This window comes from Spodoptera frugiperda, chromosome 16 (assembly GCF_023101765.2).
Source record: "Spodoptera frugiperda isolate SF20-4 chromosome 16, AGI-APGP_CSIRO_Sfru_2.0, whole genome shotgun sequence".
NCBI classification, from domain to species: domain Eukaryota; kingdom Metazoa; phylum Arthropoda; class Insecta; order Lepidoptera; family Noctuidae; genus Spodoptera; species Spodoptera frugiperda.
This window is the reverse complement of record NC_064227.1, coordinates 8,238,892-8,261,923: the sequence shown is the minus strand read 5'-3', so window position 1 is coordinate 8,261,923 and position 23,032 is coordinate 8,238,892. Positions and strand designations below refer to the sequence as shown.

Below are 23,032 nucleotides of genomic sequence, written 5' to 3'. Positions count from 1 at the left end.
GAGTCATGCAATGGTTAGTTAACCTAATCCTTAGCTATTGTTTTCAATACAAAATTGTTACTAAGGAATAGTTTAAGTAATCAATAAATGTATCTAAGTGTGGCTATTAGACATTGTTGTTAGACATGAAAAACGCAAGGAATTATTTTCATGAAAGCTTTCATAAAAATAAATTTACGCACTAAGGTTTTCTCTTAGCAAATGCAGTAAACAAATATTAAGGAATGAATTTGCATTATTATGTATATTTTTTTGCATTTATCCTGGTGCAATTGCATTAATATGGATGCATTTATCCTGGTGCAGTTTGGAAAAACCGCCTACATTTTTGAGCACATAAAATTTTTCCTTGTTTTTGATACTATTTATAATTATTTATTTATTTGTTTATATTTATATTAGGTACTATTGTCATATACATATAATATATGTCCTTGACAGTTGTACTACTCTATTACTTGTATTATTATATTATTACGTATTTTATACTGATAATATTAGTGAGATTACAACTGTAATTTAAAATGATAAGCGTTTGTTTTTTTCCTGTGTTTTGAGATTTGTTTAGATCTGATTATCATTCGAATTAATTTTATTGAAATCTTGAAATATTATTTACTACTTTAATTACAAAATTTTACATTTTAAATGACATAATGAAACTAGTTATTTTTTCCTAATTTTAATTAGTAATTGTTGTCTTGTTAGACAAGAGAATATCCACTATACACGGCCTTGAAGATGTAAAGCATGCGAAGCATTGTCGCGACCAATTCATTAACACTTCACACACTTTCCGGACCTCAAAACCATCAGCTGAAGTATTTACACAAACTATCAAATCAATGACATTGTACAACTTTTTATTACGCAAAACCAGGCTTGAGAAAAAAGAAGAAAATACTAAAATACCGACCTCAAACGAATCCTCATAAAATTTGCTTATTTTTTTTATTGCGGAGTGTTAGAGACGTGCGTCCGCGCGCACTGCCCGTCCTCGACTGGCGATACCTGTACTTTATCACCGCGTTGACTTTTATTTGTATTTTTTACGCGATAATAGCAACGCTGTAATCAGTACCACTCCGGTTGTACGCGTGGATTGACGTAGCTCATCTCTATGGTCATTCACTAGTGCTGTGACACCAACTAACTTGTTCGCGAGTGATTCTACCAGTTGCTTGGACTGAAAGTTATCGTCTGGAGTCGATTTACTGAATGTTACACAGCTTATAGTAAAAATCTATAAGTTTACACTTAACTGTAAGTAGTACTGTGAAAGAAAACAAACGAAATGGCACGTGGTGGAAATTATTCACGCATTTTTCTATTAAATATACGCATAAATCACGCATCTTGTTTGAATGGAGTTGTTTAAGGTTTGAGATGCTACTTTATATTCACAGAGGTCTTAGAATATTTGTAGTAATGTATATGTAGTATGTTGATGTATGTAGATTGTATTTATTCGGCTGTGTATGAATGGCGTCTCGATAGATTTCTCGCACTAACGTATAATTACATTCTGTCACGGTATTTTATACACCCACTTGTTAAATCGGTTAGATTCGATGGCAATCGCCTTTATGACTGAAAATAGTGCTTATTACCGGCTCACTGATATCAGTGTTATGATATTTTTTCAAATGAAATAATTTTATGTAATAAAGAAAACTTGATGTTGAAGTAATTTCTGAATAAAAAGTGAAATTAAAGTTAAACCTAATTAATTATTTACAACATACCTACGTTTTGTTTAATTACAAGGTTTTCATTTAATAGCTAATAGATACACAAATGGTTTGTTACTTGATATTAATAAAAGTATAAAAAGAGCAATTAAGTATCTCTAGTTCCTAGTTATAATTTTTCCTTATGCTAAACAATATGATCTTATTGATAATTTAACTGCCTGCCGAGAAAGAGAAAAAAAACATAAATTAATGCCAAAGATTAACAAATTTCTATGCTAAATAAAAAAATAACTAAGTAAAACTTCACAGAGAATGTGTCAAGGACCCAAAAACATGTAGCTCATATAACCTGTAGCCATCTTGAAAACTTCGTAGCAAATCGCTACGAGATTTGTAGCACTGTCCCAGACGGCACTATAAAGACATCTACACACTACATTCAAGTCTAAATACTACTCGAACTAATCTCTTTATCACAAACTATCATCATAGACCACGTTCCATGATTGATTGACAGCTACAATAGTTTGTTTAACGGCGTGTCTATTGAAACTAAACCTTTACTATCAAACAGCTTATAATGTCAAGATAATAATTGTCTCTTACGCACAATTCGTAGATACACAATTATGTACTTACTCAAGGTAAAATAAAACATTAAATCTAGTAGATACTTGAAGAAAATTGTTCTGTTTCCTCGATTATTTTTATATTTTACAGGCTAAAGTCAATTTTATTATGAGACTCATAAGAGATAATTTTCATTAAGAAACATATTCGTCAGCCTTAAGTTTTGAATCATTGATCATCATAATTTCACCTTCAAACCTCATTCTTCTAAAAATAGGTTCCTTGTCTAGACTGCTCCATCATCACAGCAGACACTTCTATTTCTAGAAAAGTACTTTCCAACCATGAATCTTCAAAATCACTTTTAATTTCTAGTTGTACGGCTGCCTCTACTCAAGCATTTTCCCTAATCATTCCATCTATAGACATCATCAACGTTCTTCTTCTGATAAACTCTCTCTCTCTCTCTCTTTCTATCTCCTTCTCACTCTCTCTTTTCCTTTCCACACTCCATTCAAGGCCACATTAATCGCACTTTAATTCTTGACCACTACAAACTATATCATAATATCATTAGATAATGATTTAACAAATTTTATCGAACCTACGTACTTACACTACCTACTGTGAATCATTCAGTAATCAGATGCTTCATAATCACAATCAATAAAATAGCACACTTACTTACAGATTTCAATCTGGTGTTATAATTTCACAATCTACTAATGACGTATAAAATACAAGACGGAAATATTATTAGAGGCTACAGTTACTACCTACAACTGATAATACGTCTAAAAAAGAAAAGCTATCCAGTACATTTTACATATCGTCTACCTTTTTACAAACCTCATTGGAGTAGTGATATCAAGCACTACTTCCTTTTCCATGTAAGAAGAGGCCCTTTGCTAAGCAATGGATACTTATTGGCTGACGATGAAGTATAACTTCAGTTAGAGGTCCTGATTGAACAGTAATTTTATCATATGCAGTTTTAGTTTCAATCTTTCCTGGTGAGCCTCCCTTTTCGGTCTTGCTATCGTTTTGGCATGATATTGTGCCTGAATCATTTTAAAAATGATTATACTACATCCACATCCCTTGGGGAATAACCAGCATACTCTGTCGCCATGACTACAAATCTGTACATCCGTCTGTCCTTGCATAGTACATATGAATGACATTTGTGTGCAGTTACGTGGCAGTTGGCAACGCCTTCCATATCATTACCATCCGTCACATTAACGTCATTGATATCTTGATCCTTACTGACGTCACTATTTGGAAATCGTCTTTCTGTATCAGCTTTTTTTCATAAAACAGGTTTTTTTTTATTTCATTTGTGAGAATTTTCAGTTCTGTTACCCTTCTTTTCTAATTAGTGAAGTACCTGTGTCTTTAGAATTCGGGTTTAGGTATAACTTCCAATGCTTTTCATTAAATTCTCAATTCATTGCAATTCATTCTCTCCACTGCTGTCCATAGGTTCTTCCAATAGCGTGCCTCTAAACTCTATCTTCAGCTCTTCGCAGCCAATCACTGCTATATTATTTTCTCCGTATGTTATTTACCAGTAGGTAAGTCAGTTGGACACTAATCTTATCATAACCGAAGAAACACACCTTCGATCCTCGACACTTTCACGTTTGTCCTTATCTATTTCAATTCAGATATTTATTCAAATAAATATTGTTGACATAAAGTAATCCTTTCTGAATGATTGCTTGAGTTCATCATCCTGTTTGTGTGTACTACAACTAATCCAATTTGTTAGTGGTGGAAAGTCCATTGCCCTTTCTACTCTTATGTGTTTCTTGAGATTTAAAATCTTTTATGCTAACTCTTTCAACGCTGATACACTCCTAACAGGATTGAAAATGAACCTTATGATAACATTATTATAACTGTTGAACGTCATGCCCTTTATCCCCGAAGGGGTAGGCAGAGATGCACATTTATGACACGTAATGCCACTGTACAAAGTACACCCACTTTTCACAATTTATGTTGTAAGTCCCCTGTAATAGGTGGTGAGCCTATTGCTATATAACCTTATTAGGTATAATCACATTATTATAACTGTTAATCGTCACGCCTATTTATAACCGATAAAAGATTATAATATTACCTTTCGATAATTTTGTCCATCATGTTCATGATGCTACACTATCATGTCCACAGTTTCAGCTTTATACAGTGTTCCACAACCTTGTTTCATGGTTGTCTGTCCATCCGCTTGAACGATTGCGACCTTTAACGTCTTTCGTTACACGTAAGTCAAACGGCGGTTATATCGTGCAGGCTACTTTTAAAACTAACATACAATAATATACACTCCTACTTAAATGATAAGGTGGAAAATTGAACTTGATATAAAGACCCTTTAGGTGTTAAATCAAATCAAATCACTTTAATGCATCCATAGTGTACAATTTGGTCTTAAATATTATACAGTAATACGTTCCAACTATGGGCCCTTTTGGGCACCGCAAAAGTACTTAATCTACTTACATAATAATTAGTGAAAGTGAAAGAAATCGAGTGTGAACTTCGATAATGCAATTATTTTAGTAAAATTGTTTTAGTTTTTTACTCAAAATAGGCTCACCCCCTATTACATGAGATATGTAACACAAATGGTGAAAAGTACATTGTATAGCGGCATTACGGGGCGTAATGTGCACCTCTGCCTACCGCTTCGGGGATAAAAAAGCGCGACGTTGCATTCATTTTTACTCAAAATTAGTTTTTCTGTGGTTCCCAAATCCAAGTCTTGCACAATTGTCTTAAGCTTCGTGTACCCATTACAGAAAGTGACGCAAGTCGTGTCGTCCGTACATTTTTGCAACAGCCCATGTGTAGTGTATGTCTGTATGTTCGTATTAACATACGAGAGACGTCGTTCACTGTTTCACGCTACTTACAAGTAATTAGTTGAAACTTTGACCGACAATACTCAGACTGAATTAGAGTTCCGTTATAGAAAAACTGGAACAAGCTAAATTTTAGCTACAAAATTGACTCAATTCTTTTAAAATTTAATTTTTTCCTTCGCAATTGATACTAATATTACTTTAATACAAAAAATAGTAACATGACTTTGAAGTTAAATAGAATAGAAAAATAATTACTGAGATATTCTAATATTTTATTTTTTAGAAAACATTGTCTCACAGGATTTTCTCCTGTGTCGTGGTTGTTTTTATAAACATACAATTTCACATGCACACGACACCAAGACCCGAAACAAACAATTTGTGGATCACACAAACAATTGCTCCATGCGGTAATCGAACCCGCTAAACGTTGCACGGCAGCCTAGCCACCGCGTCAATTGTGCAGTCAAAAAAATATTTGGCGGTTAAATTTAACCGTACAGGAATGGCAACAAGAAACCAAACATATATTAATTAAATTAAAGCTATGACGCTAGCACCCGTTAGTTATAGTATACTATCGTCACGACTCGATACGTGTCAATGTGGTAAGATCATGCAACATCAATCACGCTCCGTGATCATCACATTATGATGGCTGGTGACATCGACATGATTAGACACTTTCAGGGTTCCCTTCAATACGGTTCCTTAAGTTTTAGAGATAACACGGCCTCACTAAAACCGACGTGAAACAACGCTTGCTTTGTGTTGAAACCGGAGGCCCAATTACCCTCCAATGTTGCCAACTCTGATTCCCCAACAACTCTTAAATTTGTAACCCCCAAAAACTGTGGTATTTCGGATGTCCATGACGGCGGCGATTGCTTACCATCAGGTAATTCGTCTGCTCGTTTAAAAGATAACTACTGTTTCATTGGTCTGTAGTTTGGTCAGTCAAACAGTGTTATTTTGATGTTTCTTGGAATATAGCACGGAGTATCGAATGAGTACTTTGCTCCTATTACAAAAGTACATACGAGTAGGGAATTGAAGGCATTTTGCTTACCTCTTCAGGGAACAAATCATTATGCTATGTTTTATGTAATAAAATCAAATTGTGCGTAAGAAAACACTTGAAATGTTGAATAACGTCTCCTGTAGCACATAATTGTGTTAACAATTATGATTACACACGATTCTAGGGATTCCACTATTAATGACATATGTAAGAAGTATGTAAAACATGCAATTTACCGCAGTACCTAAGCTAAAGAGAGAAGGAAAATACTTGAAATGCACTCGATAGTGATACTTTGTATTGTTATTTTAAGAGCCAATCAAATAACTACTGCCACGTCATATTTTACACGTCAACAATCATATCTAATTATTTTTGATAATCGTATAATTACATGTATGAAAATACTAATTAAGTATTAAATAACATTAGATTACATCACAATCATCATAATTGCCATTTAAAGTACCTACATACCAAATTTTTCTTCAGTTTCATAATGCTTTTTGTAAATTAAGAAAGATCTTTAAACAACTAACTAATGGGTATGCACAGTCTATCCTAGGAGGTAGAGCTTAGGTATTTATTGTGTATCAGCTTTTACCGTGCGTTCATTTTAGTTAGATAGTCGAATATGCCACTAGAAGCACCACCATCTCAAAAAATACCAGAGCTGGTAAGCCAGACTTTACTTATAATGCTTATAAGCTTGCATGAGTGCTTAAGCAAAGCTAGTGTAAACTTTTCATCCGTGAGCTCTTTTGCTACCAACAACAGTATAAAAAACAAAATTAGTTCAATAACAAAACAATCCTTAACATACAGAACCTCACGAAATGAACCAAGTAGCAAGCAAAGTGTCACATTAAAAATGGTAACAATTTCAACAATTGTCCCGGTCGCCATTGTTGTATCCGATGACGTAATTCTACAACGATGCTGCCATCGCTAGCTCCTTGTGTCTAATTATTGTTCTAATTGCTGTTTGCACTCTTTTACTTGTTAAACTTAATTATTATAGGCCCGGCGCCCCAACTGAATTATTATTTCTTCAACTACATAATTAGTTGTAAGTGTTTTGTTAGACATTCGTGTAAAGTCAAGCTTTGTAGGAGAATAATTACAGATTTTGTTCTTTATTTCGTTTGGAAAATGGATTGGGTGAATGACCTCTTTTTCTTATTTAAATATCTTCGTTTATATGTATTAGGTAACTACTGTGTATAATCAAGCATTTAAACAAAACATCAGCTTACTGAATGACATACAAATTCAAATACACACTAGTCTCCCCGACATGAAATGTGTAAAATAAATATCTTACAGTATAGGTATATGTGCATAACGAACTATAATAAGCTACCTAGATACACCATCTCCATGGTGATAAAATAATTTTAAATTAATATTTAATGTGAATAGTTATCAGAAAATATTTCTAAACTTAGTAAATATAACATCTGAGTTGTGAACACAGTACTATCACCTTGAAGCAGCTTCTATCAACATACATCTTAGACGTGACAGCTTATCGCTGAAGTAACTTCATCTTCAATAACTTGTCCGAGTTCCAAGATAACTATGTCACTCCTTATCAGAGATAAATCCCTTACAAAATCATACATCTTTCACATATACTAGTTGACAAGCTTTTTGTTCTAGTCTGCAGGCGATCAAGGCCGTGAAATCCGTTTCACATTTTAGAAATTCCGAAACTAATATCTATATATTATATGCTTCCTTCTTGTCATGTATCTTCAAAAATGAAAATGCTATTTTAATTTATTATATTGCAAGTGTAAGAAAACCGATTTACCATCACAAAAGTGACAAATGTATCACAATTCGTCACATCACAGTTTGCCAAATCAGCGCAGATAATGCAAAGATTGTTAAAATCGCAAACATGAGATAACTGAAAACTTGTAAGCAAATAAAACATATTTACAAAAAGCTCTTACCTACACGTTACATAATGAAACTACGATGTAAAATCAAAATCTTTAAAATCCTTTTATCGACAATTGATAACGATAAAAAGTACATACACATTTTCAAATCTGTCGGCCGAGCTCCCGTCAAGATTAGATTTTGTGATTGCGGCTGACGGACGGCCTCGTCATGGCATTTCATACACCGCCAGGCGTGACATCCATAGCTAACATCTATCCCTTGAAACTAAGATCCGTGTTCTGTAACAAGTATAGCTTTAATTAACTCATTACTAACAAGTTCCGGACTGAAGTTAAACCAATCGTGATCATCAAAGTCATTGTTGACACTGAAATGTGTGACCGACGTAACTAATTTGTACGTAGGTCGGGGTTTATATTATTTGATTTAGTGTTTAGCGATAAATATGTATGTCGGATCAGACGCCATTTTGGTCATTGAAACGCAATCGGAATTGTCGTCTAGGTTACTTGAGAAAATAATTATTAAGATATTCTTTTCTACATTAACTCAGGAATATAAGTGTTAAAATGTATGTACGAAAGTACTCTATAGCAAAAAAGTTGCAAACAGCTCTTGTCCCCTTATCTTAATAACACTATTGTAATTGTTTTCACTACTTACTTCATTACACAATGTGGACATTGAACAATGTACGTGTTATATCAATTACTTGAAGAGCAAATCGTGTCACCACTAGAGTTTGATAAAAGAAATTGAATCCAGAAGGAATTGATTCATCGTTTGTAAACAAAAGTATCAATATGTTATGCCTACATATAAATTCTAGGTTATAAATGAGTCAACATCGATACAATCATCTTAGATGCAATGTTCTCGGATTTCACAGCGATCCACGGAATCATTCATGAGGTTATTGACTTGATAATGCATCAGTTACATGTTGAACAATTCATTGCGACATTCATTCAATCGTTTTTATTAAGTATCTAAACTGTGTGTTCCGAAATTTGTTGAGCGAAATTCCCGGTAGTGCAAAAGTAGATGCAAGCTCTAAAAAATCCAGACATGCCGTCTAGATTATCTAAAGTTCTAAACCCAGACGATCTGGCAGCTAACCCTGTCTATCTTTAGTTGTGTGTTTCTTTTCAAATTATTTCAAACTGAGATCACCCACATAGACCGATCATTTAGATTGGATTTTAAAATCACTTAAAGTATATTTTAGTTAATGGGTTATACATTTATTTTATCATTAATGTTGTCCCGTGCTCATTCATTGGCATTTGATTGATTGGTAAATTCAAATTAGTTTTACTTATCGAGTTTGTTATTATTTCCAAGTTTACTTTGACCTAAATTTTTCTCCTGTTCACACATAGGATAAAAAGTAGCCTATGTAACATTCCAGATCATAATCTACCCCTGTTCCAAATTCCTCATCCCTTCACCCGTTTTGACGTGATTGAGTAACAAACATACATACAAATACACACTTAACTTTCGCATTTATAATGTTATTAGAATACTCGTATGATAACTAACAACTACACCATAATGGTTTTAAACGACACTTTGAGTTATATTGCCGTTTCACCTCAAATCTGACTAATTTACAACTGCATATCACTCAGATGCATTTATCTTATCTGCAGCTATCGTGGCGGTATTTATTTGCCTGTAATATGTTTTATCTGTAGTTTATTTAAATATTTGTTGTTACACGTAGTCACGTATGATGTTACAATTTAGTGTTCCGTATCCAATTAAAATCAAATCTCTACCATTTTTTCTTCAGTAACTACCAAGCTTAGCAAATGATCAAGCAAGATATTGGACATGAACATCTGTTTCTTTACCATCAATTAAAATTTTGTCAAAATGTCCATATTCAAATGTCCAATTAATTCTGGTACACTTGTATTTTTTAACGGAACCCTCTATTCTCAAGTAATTTGCTTGCTTTTCCAGTCCATCTACACAGTTTGCACTGTACTACAAAATATTAAGGCTACAAGCGGTTAACTACCTCCACGATATTAAAGTCATTGTATATTTTTATTTGGGTTATCATGTCATCACTTGATTGCACATCTTCATATAATTTTATAGTTAAAACATTGTTTGCTGCTTTATAGTCATTATCTTCATTATGTCCATTGACAGAATTAGTTCCAAAAATAGATCTATGGCCCGTTATTATGGCCACCTGTCCCAAAAGGGCCATTACCTTTAACTACCCACATGAACAAAGCTACAGATGATATTACAACGAATGTACTGTATTATGACACAATACACAATTGATCTTTTCAATACCCGACACAGAACAAAGTGGCCACTTCATTGTAATTGTGGTTTGTTACAAATTCTCTTGCTATTGTATTATTTTATAGTAATACGAGTATATTATTGACATCATTTGGTCCACTAAATATACTATTTGTTGACTATTATTCATCTGTGGCTTTTCCTGTTTGTTAAACGTTCTCTGCTATTTGACTAGCCGATTGAAAATTTACTTCAGTGTACTTGACATGTGTTGGAATTCTGGCAAACTAAACATTTTCTTACGTGATGTGAAAATCTCATAATTCTATGCTCGTATTCGGTCCTTAACTTACAATCCTAAGTTCCGAAAACATTAGGACAGCCTTCAAAGAATATTTGAAAAACAAACAACACGTACTTCGGTAATTATTCTAAATTCTTTCACATTATCCCTGCTTCGGAAAACTATACAAAACAGTTACTCAATGTAAGCCACAAGGCTTTTTGCCTACGCACGAAATAATACAAATTGGTTTACATTTCCATGACTAACAAGAAAATCCTGATACGATTTTACCTGTTTTTCTCACTATTAGGTGGTTCATTAGTAAAAGTTATTGAAATCGTGGCCTGTATAACACTACCTTGACCAATTTCTTTATTTTTTCCTCCTAATCGCTTGCTTTAGCTTTCGATTTAACACCATGGCCATCGTTTTTATTGTTCGCACAAAAACAATTATTTGCTAAAATATTTTTGACCTCGTTTTATTACTATTTGACTTTAGTCTGTTGCCGTGTTATGTTGCATCATTATTATTACCATCCACAGTAGATTCTGTTATAAATTGTATAACTTGAATAACTTTGCCTCCGTCGATATAGACGTCTTCTTGTTATATGACCTAATCAATGTTTACAATAGCAAATCGTTTACAATCTATGAAGTAATCACGTGCAAAGAAACAATTCAGTGCAGTTCACACTTTCTCATGTAATTGTCTGCACGTTTGTCCAGTCACGTGGCTAATGACATTGATGGAATACATCAATATGTACTTTGTTTAATATATTGGGAATCTATAGGACAAATCATTTTGATGTTTAGTGCTTAAAATCATCTCAACCAAAACGGTTATGGTAATTATTATAATTTCCTTTTAAAATTTTTGCGCGCTTAAATTGTGGGCAGAATAAGAGAAGCTATACAAATCATAATAGTTCACTGTATAACTTGTTTTAAGCTATTTTTGTTACGTCATCAACACGTCATTAATTTGAATATTTCAAATTCAATCTCATTCATAGATATAAAATTGATTTAAAAATTTAAATATCTACTTTAAAAATTTCATCAGTAAAATTGTATTTCTAACATATATTATCTTAAACATCTAAATATAAATCCAAGAAGGCGCCAGCTTCATTCCACCATCGTAACACTTATCATGAAAAATAACATTTATCAGCTGTAACTGAATCACCACTGACATATCCTTTATCATCTGTCAGTTCTTTATCAATTGGTTTAACCAGTTTTTTGATCTGAGACTACCAAGCAATACGAGCTAAACTATCATAATTAACTTCATATTTTTCAGTATTTTCATTTTTCATTATATCTTTCCTTAATTCTTCATCTATTATTTCTTTCTCTCCACTTACCATATTTTCTTCATCAATTCCTACTTTTGTATCTTTCTACTAAAGGCCTAAGTTTCATGTATTTTAAGGTGTATAGATTTCAAATACCACTTTTATCAGATACATTTATCGATATACTGGAAAACATCTCATTTTACTTAAAAACCTTATCTTCGTCTGATCTAACGTATTCTCTGGTCCCATTCGATCAATCTTGACATTCATATTTTTGTGTTCTCATACTTTATATTTTTATTGATGAATATTTATGTATTGCTAAATTTATTACTCACTATGGTGCAATATTTAGGATAAACTTAAGATGAGAATACCAAAAAACTTTTTGTGTACATAAAGAACTAAAATTTATACAATATTACGCATACCTGACAGATAATCATGCTGTTTCCCATGATGCTGAAACTATTAAGCATATCATTGTCACATTCTTCGAATACATACAGTTATTCAATCTGATTACAAAATTCTAAGACCACAAACAATTCTTTACTACACATTCAGTAGTACAAGAATGCCAGTGGTGTAGTAGATTTATGGCCTGTCAAATTTACGCCGCTCAGCCATTGAGCATTTACCGAACACAATTGGCATGTACGTAATTTAAATGAATGTGGCCAATGAGCGCTCGGAGATGTTCATGGTATGTTACAGTGTCTAAATAAGGTCAAGTTTCACTGGATTTTTAGGAACTGTTACTTGTAAAAGTAAAAGTAACATAATTAATCAGAACAAACATATTTCTTCATGTAAGGTCCCAAATATTTACTTTATTATTTAACTAGGTATAGGGTGTTGTTAGGAAACTGTGTCAATAAATCATTGACAAGTAGAAACCTGATAAAAGATAAATTTAAGCCAGATTACATAAATCCGGTTCTGGTTTTAAGGATCAAGATGAAGTTTTGATTCCACAAAACTTATGTCAAAATAAAAATAGAAATAAAATACCAGTTCATGGAAAAATCCGTGTACCCATCCTACTTAATTAAACATACACTATTATCTCAGTAAGATTCACTTTCAGTGAAGTAATCGTAAAGATAACAGACAATGTTGATGGAAGTGTTGATAAACCACTAGATGATACAACAGAAATACAAGAAAAAATGAATGAATTCAATGACCTTGCTATTAATAAAATACTTATCGATTTCAAAAAGAATACCGGTAGTAAAACCACGTAATAAAATCAACTACTACAACTTTCTGTTTTTAGGATACATCTGAGATTGGATCTTGTAGATGTATCTTTACCTTGCAAAATATCTCTTGTAACTTCTAAAGACTCAGCCACGTGTTATTTTTAAGAAATTTTCAAGCCAAAATGGCCTACGATATCTGGTAAAGAAAAAAATCAGCCTAACGACACAACAGAAACAGCTAACATAACATAAACACTACAATTAACCATACAATTCTAGAACGTTACATTACATAACGGAGCCCCTGAAAGACAGTCTCACGACGCTGAAACTAATGCACTTAAAGTAATACAAGTTATTACAAGTATAATGCTCAGAAATGACGCGAGAACTACATTGTTTGCAAGTGTTATGAGGCTCGTTGTAAATGTAAGTGGTTCTAGGGAATATAATAGGGTTTAGAGTACATCCTTATTTGAAACGTGTTGTATTATAAAGTGGGAAGAAATTTTCTTTAGCTTTGATGTTAATGTTTTAAAAGTTGATGTTGGTGCTTCCTTGTGAGTAAGGATGGATAATATTAAGCATTGGTGTGATAAGAAGCTCTGTTCCTTTTCTAGTATCAGGTCTTTATCTTAATTTAACAGTAACTTTTCGTTCTATATCATCTTTGACATTGGAGTCAGTCTATTATTTAATATCTCTAGTATGTAATATGTCATGAAACATCATCATCATCATCAGCCGAGAGACGTCCACTGCTGAACAAAGGCCTCCCCTTGGTCCTCCACGTAGAAACGCCCTCTTTTCATTCATATCCTCATTCATTCCATCTTTGCTAGCCTTGGCAAATTAACTAATTTCATCCACATCTTCAATAGCACCAATGTCATGCTCACAAGAGTTACAGGTGTGTACAATAACTATCTACTTGAAGCGGAAAACAACAAGTAATACGATTTTAACTGCCTCAGTCGTAGAGCACACGACTCTAATACAATGAGATCCATAGAAATCTTTGTTAAGATATGGCGCCACACTTGTTTTGATAAATGCATTTAACTTATTTATATTTCGTGCGAATGCGTCTTTGGTTGAGTGGGTGTGGTTCTTGGATTCGATTTGGTTAGCTAATACTTGCACGTCATCCAAAAATAAAGTAAGTGAATCTTTAATTTTATCACCAGTCCATTGCAGGCCATTGTTGTGCTATGCTATGGGCTCTTCTACGTAAAAATGAAGGAACCATATTTTTATGCAAACAATTCGGGGTTCTTAAATTCTGAAATATATATTAAATTTTTTTTCGTAATTACAGTATGGTCTTATCATTCAGCAGAGAAAACGAGACTTGATAATATTTTCCCGATCAAATTATATCAATCAATCACGACCTGGTGATGGTTATCACGACCTTTTTTTTTTTTTTTTTTTTTTTTTGAGGGGGAAAATCATCCAATGACTTTTCCCGCCTTGGGCGAGGCGAGAAGGAGTGTCAGACTCTTACTGACTAAAAACCACCCCGTTCCTTCTCCTGCTTTTTGAGCCGGAGCCCCGGTAAACCCGCTAGGTAGTCCGCAGCTCCGGATCAGGCATCAGCCCTGCTGGGCCCCATCTGTGGTGGTCTGATGGCTCTTTGAGGCGCGCGCGGAACGCTACGCGCCGTACGCACGGGTCTGGTTCTGTTCGGGCGGTGAGCTACCCTTGCTCGCCGTCCGCAGGCCCGCAATTACGGTGGCCGGAGAACGTCTCGCGATCCCCGACGCCCGGAGTGTCTCTCGCGACGGCTGGGGCGTGAGGAGGTTTGTTCTCTCACGCGCCCCGCCTCCTCCTTAGCTAGCATGACTGCTTCGCAGAAGGAGGAGATGGCATCCCAGTCCCTCTCGCTCCGCACCATGGCCTGAACCAGTGCTGGGCGCGAGAGGTCGCCGTCGCCGACCACATCCCTGAGGACTTGGCGGTGCTCAGCCCACGCAGGGCACACCGCCACCGTATGTTCTACCGTGTCCTCCGGGCGGTCCTCACAGTGATGACACCCGGGCGTTTCCTCCCGCCCAATAAGGAACAGGAACCTACCGAAACTCCCATTTCCGGTAAGCACCTGTGTCAGGCGGTAGGTGAGGACGCCGTGGCGCCTCTCTAGCCACTCCTCAAAGAGGGGACTTACCGCTGCGATGACAGCGAGCCCAGCCCTCGGTTGCGACAGTCGTTGCTGCCATTCCGCCATGAGGTTATCACGACCTGTTGATGGTAATCTCTGACGTCGTTACATATGTACATAATATTGAGTAATTAAGTGACATAATGAAATAATATCCCGTTATTATCTACTCCCTGAAAGACTAAGGGGCAATCTACACTACTTTCGTATAATCTCATTCCTAATATTGAACGATTGATTGCCACAAACTAAATTTTAGGACCAAAAATTAACACCCATTACCGTTACCATATTTAAATACTTGACAAAAATTAAAAAAAAAAATTTACAACAGTTAGCTCACTACTATGATCGCGATAGTTTCTCAGACTGTGTGCAAATCATTAAACATTATTCCATAATCACCAAGTTACACCTTGTCCCCACCTCGACAACAAACGCCCTCAAAATAATATTTACATTATTGTTGTTAGTGATTTCCTTTGCCCGTACTACTGACACATTTATCACAATTTATCAACCTCCTGACATAATTGTGATAACATTACTTGGGTCTGCGATAATCTTTCCTATGAGTACACCGTGAACTACTTATAGAGAAGGTGACATGGTGTTTTATTTCGAGTTTCGATAGTTTTATTTTTACACAGAATACTTGATGATATTATTAGCAGTGTAAACAGTGTTTGGTCATTGATGTTCCATAATCTACACTTCATTTTTATGTAACAAATAAAGCTACGAAATATATTCAAATTTTGATTGAATGCCTTAAAAAGATGCATTTGGAACATTCCAAAATTGACTGTAAAATTGCATATTGGCCTTATTATCCTTTTGGGTATAGTTGCATATCTCTTTCCCTAATCATCATTTTACCTAAAAGGAATGCATTATTATTTTTATCTATCTAAATTATCATGAATGAGTTTGTGTATCAACCGAGCGCAATCTTTCAGCCTCTCGTAGCTAATACGAGGACAATTGCAGTAATTAATCATATGCGCCATCAGGTAATCAATACGTTTGTTTATCATCGGAACACGTGTCGGAAACATGTCTTAAGAACTATACGCCACTCGAGCGTATCAAACCATCAATCACTGTGATACCATATCTCAGTGTATCGGCTTCGGAAACGCACTGAATTTATTGCAAATTTTTCGGTTTAAATGTATGTCGGTTATCAATGAAAATATCGGATAAGTCGGCAATGTGTTCCATTAAATAATTCGCACATGTCTGAATTTTATACACGATATAATCACTCTAATATTATAAATGTGAAAGTTTGTTTGTTTGTCCGTCAATCACGCTGAAACTATTGAAAGGATTTTGATGACATTTGGTATACTGACACGGTATGAGCTGACTTGGGTGATAGGATACTTTTTATACCACGGCGACGCGAACGAAGTCGCTGGCAAAAGCTAGTTCACTAGAAAATCATTTGTAATTTTATACGTTCTGAAACTAGATAAGAAACTTCTTTATTTTATTCTTCTGGGTTGACAAAACACGTATTCATCTTCCATTCTTCTTTATTAAACGAAATCACATCACAAACTCACTTTTTTATGCCATTATTCCTCACATGGTTTATCCGTTTTTTTTTCGTGGTCACTACCTCCTCATTACCATCCACAGCGAACGAACAAACTATGAAATTAAAAATAAAATATAATAGTAACTTATGTCTCCTAGTTAAGTTTACAACAGTGATAACAATTAACAACTCTACCTACCACATTATCTAAATCGTGTCGGAGAAAATCTCGACTGAACTCAAGGCTGTATCAACCGACAAAGTTACGTAAACATACCTATTTTAGTTTCTTTTAGTTTATTTAAAAATGTTATAAGTATTCTGAAACTGCTTAAATATCTGTCTGTTATATCAGTAATTTGGGGATCACACTTTACAGATTAGAGCATTGAAAATAGGTTCTAGAGCACTAAATATAAATAGAAGTGACGCGTATAATTATCTCAGTATTGTGCCTACATGCGTTTAGATCGATGACTACTCATCTCATGACGTTTTCAAAATGTCTACTGATAAAAAGAATTTGTAAGTTGTGTGACGACACCACTTATAATTTACACACGACACGTTTTGTTAAGGGTAAGGACGCCTAAAATATAGCCATATTTTTATTTATTTTAGGTTAAACTTCATGTACACTCTTAAGTACATAGGCGGACTATTTAATGTTTACAGATAAAATTACAAAACGTGATAAAAAGATAACTGCGACATTTTAATAAATATAAAAATTAAAACTTTGACAATCTGGTAGAGGATTAGCGTAATCACATTATAAAAATATTTAAGTAGGTACAATGAATGGCTTGGTAAGACTACTCTGTGAATCCCAGTTTTATAATCTTTGATAAAAATAACCTTGCACTTACATTAATTCTTTAGGCTTATAGGCGAAAGTCCGTACTACAATTTCAGCTCTATAAATATACAAAAAAGTATTATTTTCTTTTAAACTTTGAGTTTAATGATAATGTATATATTACATGGCGTCGAGTTTTAATCTCACAAAGATTAAAGGTTTAAAAGATAGAAAAATGTTAATGCGTGAATCTATTATCTTTTAATACTTAAAGCTACCCATTGATAAATGTGTAGTCTGGGTAACAGAATTAACTTGTTTACAACAAAAACAATGAGGTGGTCAGAATAAAATGGCATAGAAAATAATAGGCCTAGTGAATACCTAATGTTAAAAAATATTGTTTAACAAGTTAACTTCTTAAGATTTTGACTGCAACAAAAATCTGTTGAAGACCCCCTATGATGTGTTAATAAATAAATCATGATAAATGTACGAGAATCGATTTAATTTAACTAAGTTTAGTTTTAAATAAATGACGCTTACTAGGAAAGCCCATAAAAATGTAACATTCTGTTGTTACAATAAATATTTGAACGTCGTCTTAAAGATAAATTGTTATCAAAATCTTCACAATCAGCTACAGGTACATACATCATCATTCATCATCTGCTTGACGTCCAAGTGAACTGATTCTGCGTGCCATTTTGTTAAACTAACTCGTCTGGTTAACATGTGTCTTGGAAAATAATAGTTTACGTAATCTGAAGGTATTTTGGAAACGTCTCTTTTGAGTAGGTAAGCTTTGATTAGACTCGTTGTGATTACGTAAGGCTTTAGTCAAGTTTTAGTTAGTGTATGTTGTGTTAGAACTGTATTTTTCTAGAATTCTTTAGTTTCAGCACAATGTGATTATACTTAAAAATCTGATGGTAGTGATATAGATGCTTTTTGCATTCCCATTCAAAATAACGATTTGTTTTGCACCGTATCTCAATGTTTGATTCATGTAATTAATACACTTTCTTACTAAAGATTAAGAATATTAACTCACGTGTATCGTAATCCCAGTTAATCCTACTATCACATACATAATAACATAAAACACTGGCATCAATCAAAAATATCTGGAGATATTATATAATTTAAAAAAAGCGACTCGATTGACGATAACTTATCATTCCAGCAACGTACAGTATTCAGTATATCGGTGGACGTGATTCTATCAGTATTAATGGACAGAATAGTGATTTTACAATAAGATGTGTTTAAAAAGGAACAGTGAAAAACAAAAGTGATTATGTCAGTGAGGTGACGAGAACTCCGGCCGGTTGGCTGTGGTTTAGAAGCTGAAAACATTCCCCTACTAAAAATTTTATCCAAGGGCCCGGTGGATACAAGCAAGGATATCTGCAAAATGACCAAGGGCCCTCGGAAAGTGAAGCTAGTCATTGTAGTCAACAATAAGAAAGAGTGAGTATTGCTACATCTTTTATTCTCTATCTCCACACGATTTGAATTATAGAAACGTTTTTGGAGTATTACGTCTAGTTATTGGGGCAGTCAGTCAATTTTTGCTTATGTGTCAAGTTACCAACCAAAAGTTTCTATAATTCAAATTTCTTTAATGTATTACACCTAGTAAGGGTGTAACCTGCACCATGAAATGGAATACTTCCATTTTTCACCAGTTATGCTATTATGTCTCCTACTCCTAGATTTAAATGGGAGACCTTACTTAGTACTCCCAAGAAAGTACCTATAAATGTAGTGATCAAAATTAGCGATTTACTAAATACCAGTGATTTGTGTATGATGTTCAAATCAGACATTTTTGTGTATGTTAAACGTGAAAAAATGTTTCAATAACAATTTATTTCAGTGCTAGACCATATTACTATTATAATAACCATCGCAAATACTGAAGAAAAAAAAATACATAATTAAATAAACGACAGACCAGTCATCCTTGGAAGCTGTCATCGCAGCGGATACGAGCCATTTTCTCCCTATTATTGTGGGCAATTAAGATGATTTTCCGATAGCATTAGCATATAATGGGCTACGTCGGTTCATTCATGGTTTCCATTCAAGACATTTGTAGTAGGTAGTTGCGTATGTTCATTGTATGTTAGAACTATGACGTAGATTGTCTTAGTATTTACAAGATTACCTTACAAAACCTAATTATTTGGACAAGAATTTCCATTCACTAAGTAATAATTAGTCATTTTCAAGTGATTTTGTAAGCAATCCTAGTTTTAGAAGGTCCATTCATCGAGTATTATTACCTTGTTTAATCGTGAATTTAATTGTAGCTGTTAATTAGAATCATTTTATGTTGCTTTACACGCGACGTCAATATTTGAAAAGCCGTTCTACTTGAAATTTATTGACAGAAGATACATTATATTGATTATCAAACTAGAGAGACAGAAATCATCAAAATCGGTCGAGCCGTTTTCGAGTAATAGTGTTAGAATTTTACATACATGCGTTTAAAACCTCACTGAGAGCGTAAAAAATATTCTATGAACGTAAAGAATCTAAAAATAGTTTTAGTAATTAATAGCTGATTGGAATCCAATGGATAATGCGTAGCAAGTATTTTATGTTAGTGTTATGTTATTATGAGGGTGCTATCTGGGTCTAGGTTCAATTCAGGGCCAGGCGCCATAAGTGGCTGTAATCTAATGAGAGAAAAAATCCTTTTCCGTTCTTTTATTTAATAGTATGGTAACTAATGAGACGTCCAGTTTGATTTAAGTAAGTTTAAGTAAGTAACATATTTAAATAAGTTTTGAAGTAGATTCCAAAATGGTATAGCAAAGATCAGAAGTTTGAAATATTTTAAACATACTATTCTTGGTTAAAATAGGTGTGTGGTGTTATTATTTATAAAATATAAAACACCAATAACAAAACATTTCAAAGCCGACGCCAATGTGTGTGTAGATAATAAAAAGATTACCGACAATATCTAACTAATTATCAGATCGAACAAAAACGTTGATTAGATGTTAATTATCAAAATATTACCACATGTTAGCAGGAAAAAAAAAATTTTGCACTATCACGATTTGGACTTTGGCGATACCTTAAACATGGCGCCACTGCTGTTTTACCTATACCTACTGCCACGTTGTGTGAAAAGACAAAATGAAATAATTATATTTTCTATCTTTTTCTCAAAACTCAATTGTTACTCTTACCACATCAAACTGTTCATCCACTGCCACTTTAAAACTAAAAATTATTTCGCAAGTTTTACACCTAAGTGGTTTTAGCCTAAATACCTTTTTCATGTCAAAGAACCAATTAGTTGGCTAGACTTTTAACACTAACTTTCTTAAAAAATGGTCTGTATGTAAGTATTTCATTATTGTCCGAATACTCAAACGCCACTCAATTTTAAGACGCTCCCAAAACTAGCTCTGTCCCTATCAATTCTTTATAATATGATAGAGATAACACGATATTTAAGTACAAATTAAAATTGAGTAGCATTTCAGTATTCGGTCGTATATCTAGCACAAGTTCTTTTCAAACTATTCTGCTCTCTAAATCTAAATCTTAAAGTAGAAATTTCCAAATGACCAGATAAATGGATATTTCTTATACTCAAACAATTCTCAATGAAACCCTTTGATGCGTGATGGTACCAGTGTCATTGCTAAGAACATCGTCTAGCTAGATGTTGGCCGTGTCCGGTTTGAATGAGACATTAGTATGCAAGATTCCTATCGCGAATCATGTAACATGAAGCTACAAGCGGAAGGTGGAACTTTCGTAACTTTGCAAGATTGAATGAAGCATTTTAAAGAAGAAAAAATTACATCACTTAAAACTGTAACAACTGAAGCTATTGGATATACAGTAAGCGAAAATGATGAGGTAGTTCTAATAGCTGATGTACCAATTTTCCTAGTAGATTTTGCAACAGCCATTGATGTAAACAAGGTTGTCACCAAGGCTGCCCTGGCCATAACAACACTTAAACATCATCACACGTGTGTCACTTAATTCAGCCCTAAGCCGTTTAGACAATGATTCACACTCAATTTACCATTGAAATCGTAAACTTGTACAAATGAGCAGTAATGATTACGGTACGATACGGAAGCGTCACGCCACAGCGGACTGGCCGGTCTCTCACGCGATTTGCGACGTCCTTGGTGATCGGAAGAGCGTCATTTGCACTACTGTCAAGGTCGAATGACCGTGAGAGTTCGGACGATATGCAAATGGATGGTAATGCACTCCATGACATAGTAGCGAAAGTAAAGAAACCAAACCAAACTTTCTGGACTTGCCCATAGCTTTTGTAAAGTGCTTTACTCTACAATTAAGTACTTTAAAGCAATAATTAAGTACTTATCGTGATTACGGATGAAGTGACTTCAGATAAAGACATAATAAAAGGTTGGTCCGACTAATTATGTGTATAAAAAAAAATCAACTTTGCAAAAATGGCTCCAGTATTTTATTTCTTTAACTGTATGTAATTAAAAGGCAACAGAAATGTTACCCACCAAATGAATTAAAAGTTCATGAATGTATTCACGATCCCTGACATCATTACCATCCTTGCATCATAGGATGTCACACAAAGATTACTCGGATCAATTAAAACGATCCGCCTCAATTTATCCACTGTTTTTAAAATGGTCAGTAGGACGAAATGTCATGATCGCGTGTTGCCTGCCATTACCCGATTATTACGACGATATTTTAATCATAAGCTGCAGCGATTAGTCGTGAAACTTGGTTTATCAATTCTTAGTAATTAATCGTATTACGTATTGAAATCTGCATTAGATTTGACTTAGAATTCCATTACGTATGAGATATCGGAATATATCAAAAATGTTATGAATTAAAGTATTTGCCAAATTGAACAAACGTAAACCACGGTGTTTACGTGACACATCAGCTTCAAACATAATTGTGATTTTCATTCATAAAGCTTATCTACTCTCCTCTCTACCTTCCCTCCTCACTCCCATAGCAAGCACTCGCTCATTACCTGAACCATACCACAAAATATGATTTAATTGCTATTATGTCCGAACGGTGGGAACGGTACCATTTGGTCACATCACAACAACCCACGTTTTCATTGTTGTTGTTATTTTTAGTACACCATTAGTGAACTCGTGGACTTTGAAAGGTTATTTCTGTCCTACCTGTTGGCAAAATTAAGTATGGTAATCATAGTTATCTGGTACTTTATCATTTCATTCAGTTACAAAAGTTTCTGTCGCACTTTCAGTAGACATCTTAACGCGTTTATCGCAAGCACCATCTTTCCAAACGCCATTTGGTTTGATTGACAATGATTTTGTCTCTAGTTCTTACCTAATACCTTCGTTGA

General features: G+C 34.2%; 1 protein-coding gene across 8 annotated transcripts in view; it reads left to right on the top strand.

The window, feature by feature from the left end:
• Nucleotides 1-23,032, top strand: part of LOC118280591 (transcription factor EB) — a 113,024-nt gene that overhangs the window by 67,283 nt on the left and 22,709 nt on the right. For 4 of the 8 annotated variants that reach the window (XM_035600742.2, XM_050699213.1, XM_050699215.1 and 1 more), the window contains exon 2: nt 18,845-19,131. The exons of 2 other annotated variants lie outside the window; for them this stretch is intronic. In XM_035600742.2, coding sequence (XP_035456635.2) covers nt 19,076-19,131 — 56 coding nt within the window. In that variant the 5' untranslated portion in view covers nt 18,845-19,075. Of the gene's footprint in view, nt 1-1,077; nt 1,264-18,844; nt 19,132-23,032 lie in introns of those variants that run through there. 2 more of the 8 variants (XM_035600743.2, XM_050699214.1) reach the window with 2 other exon arrangements.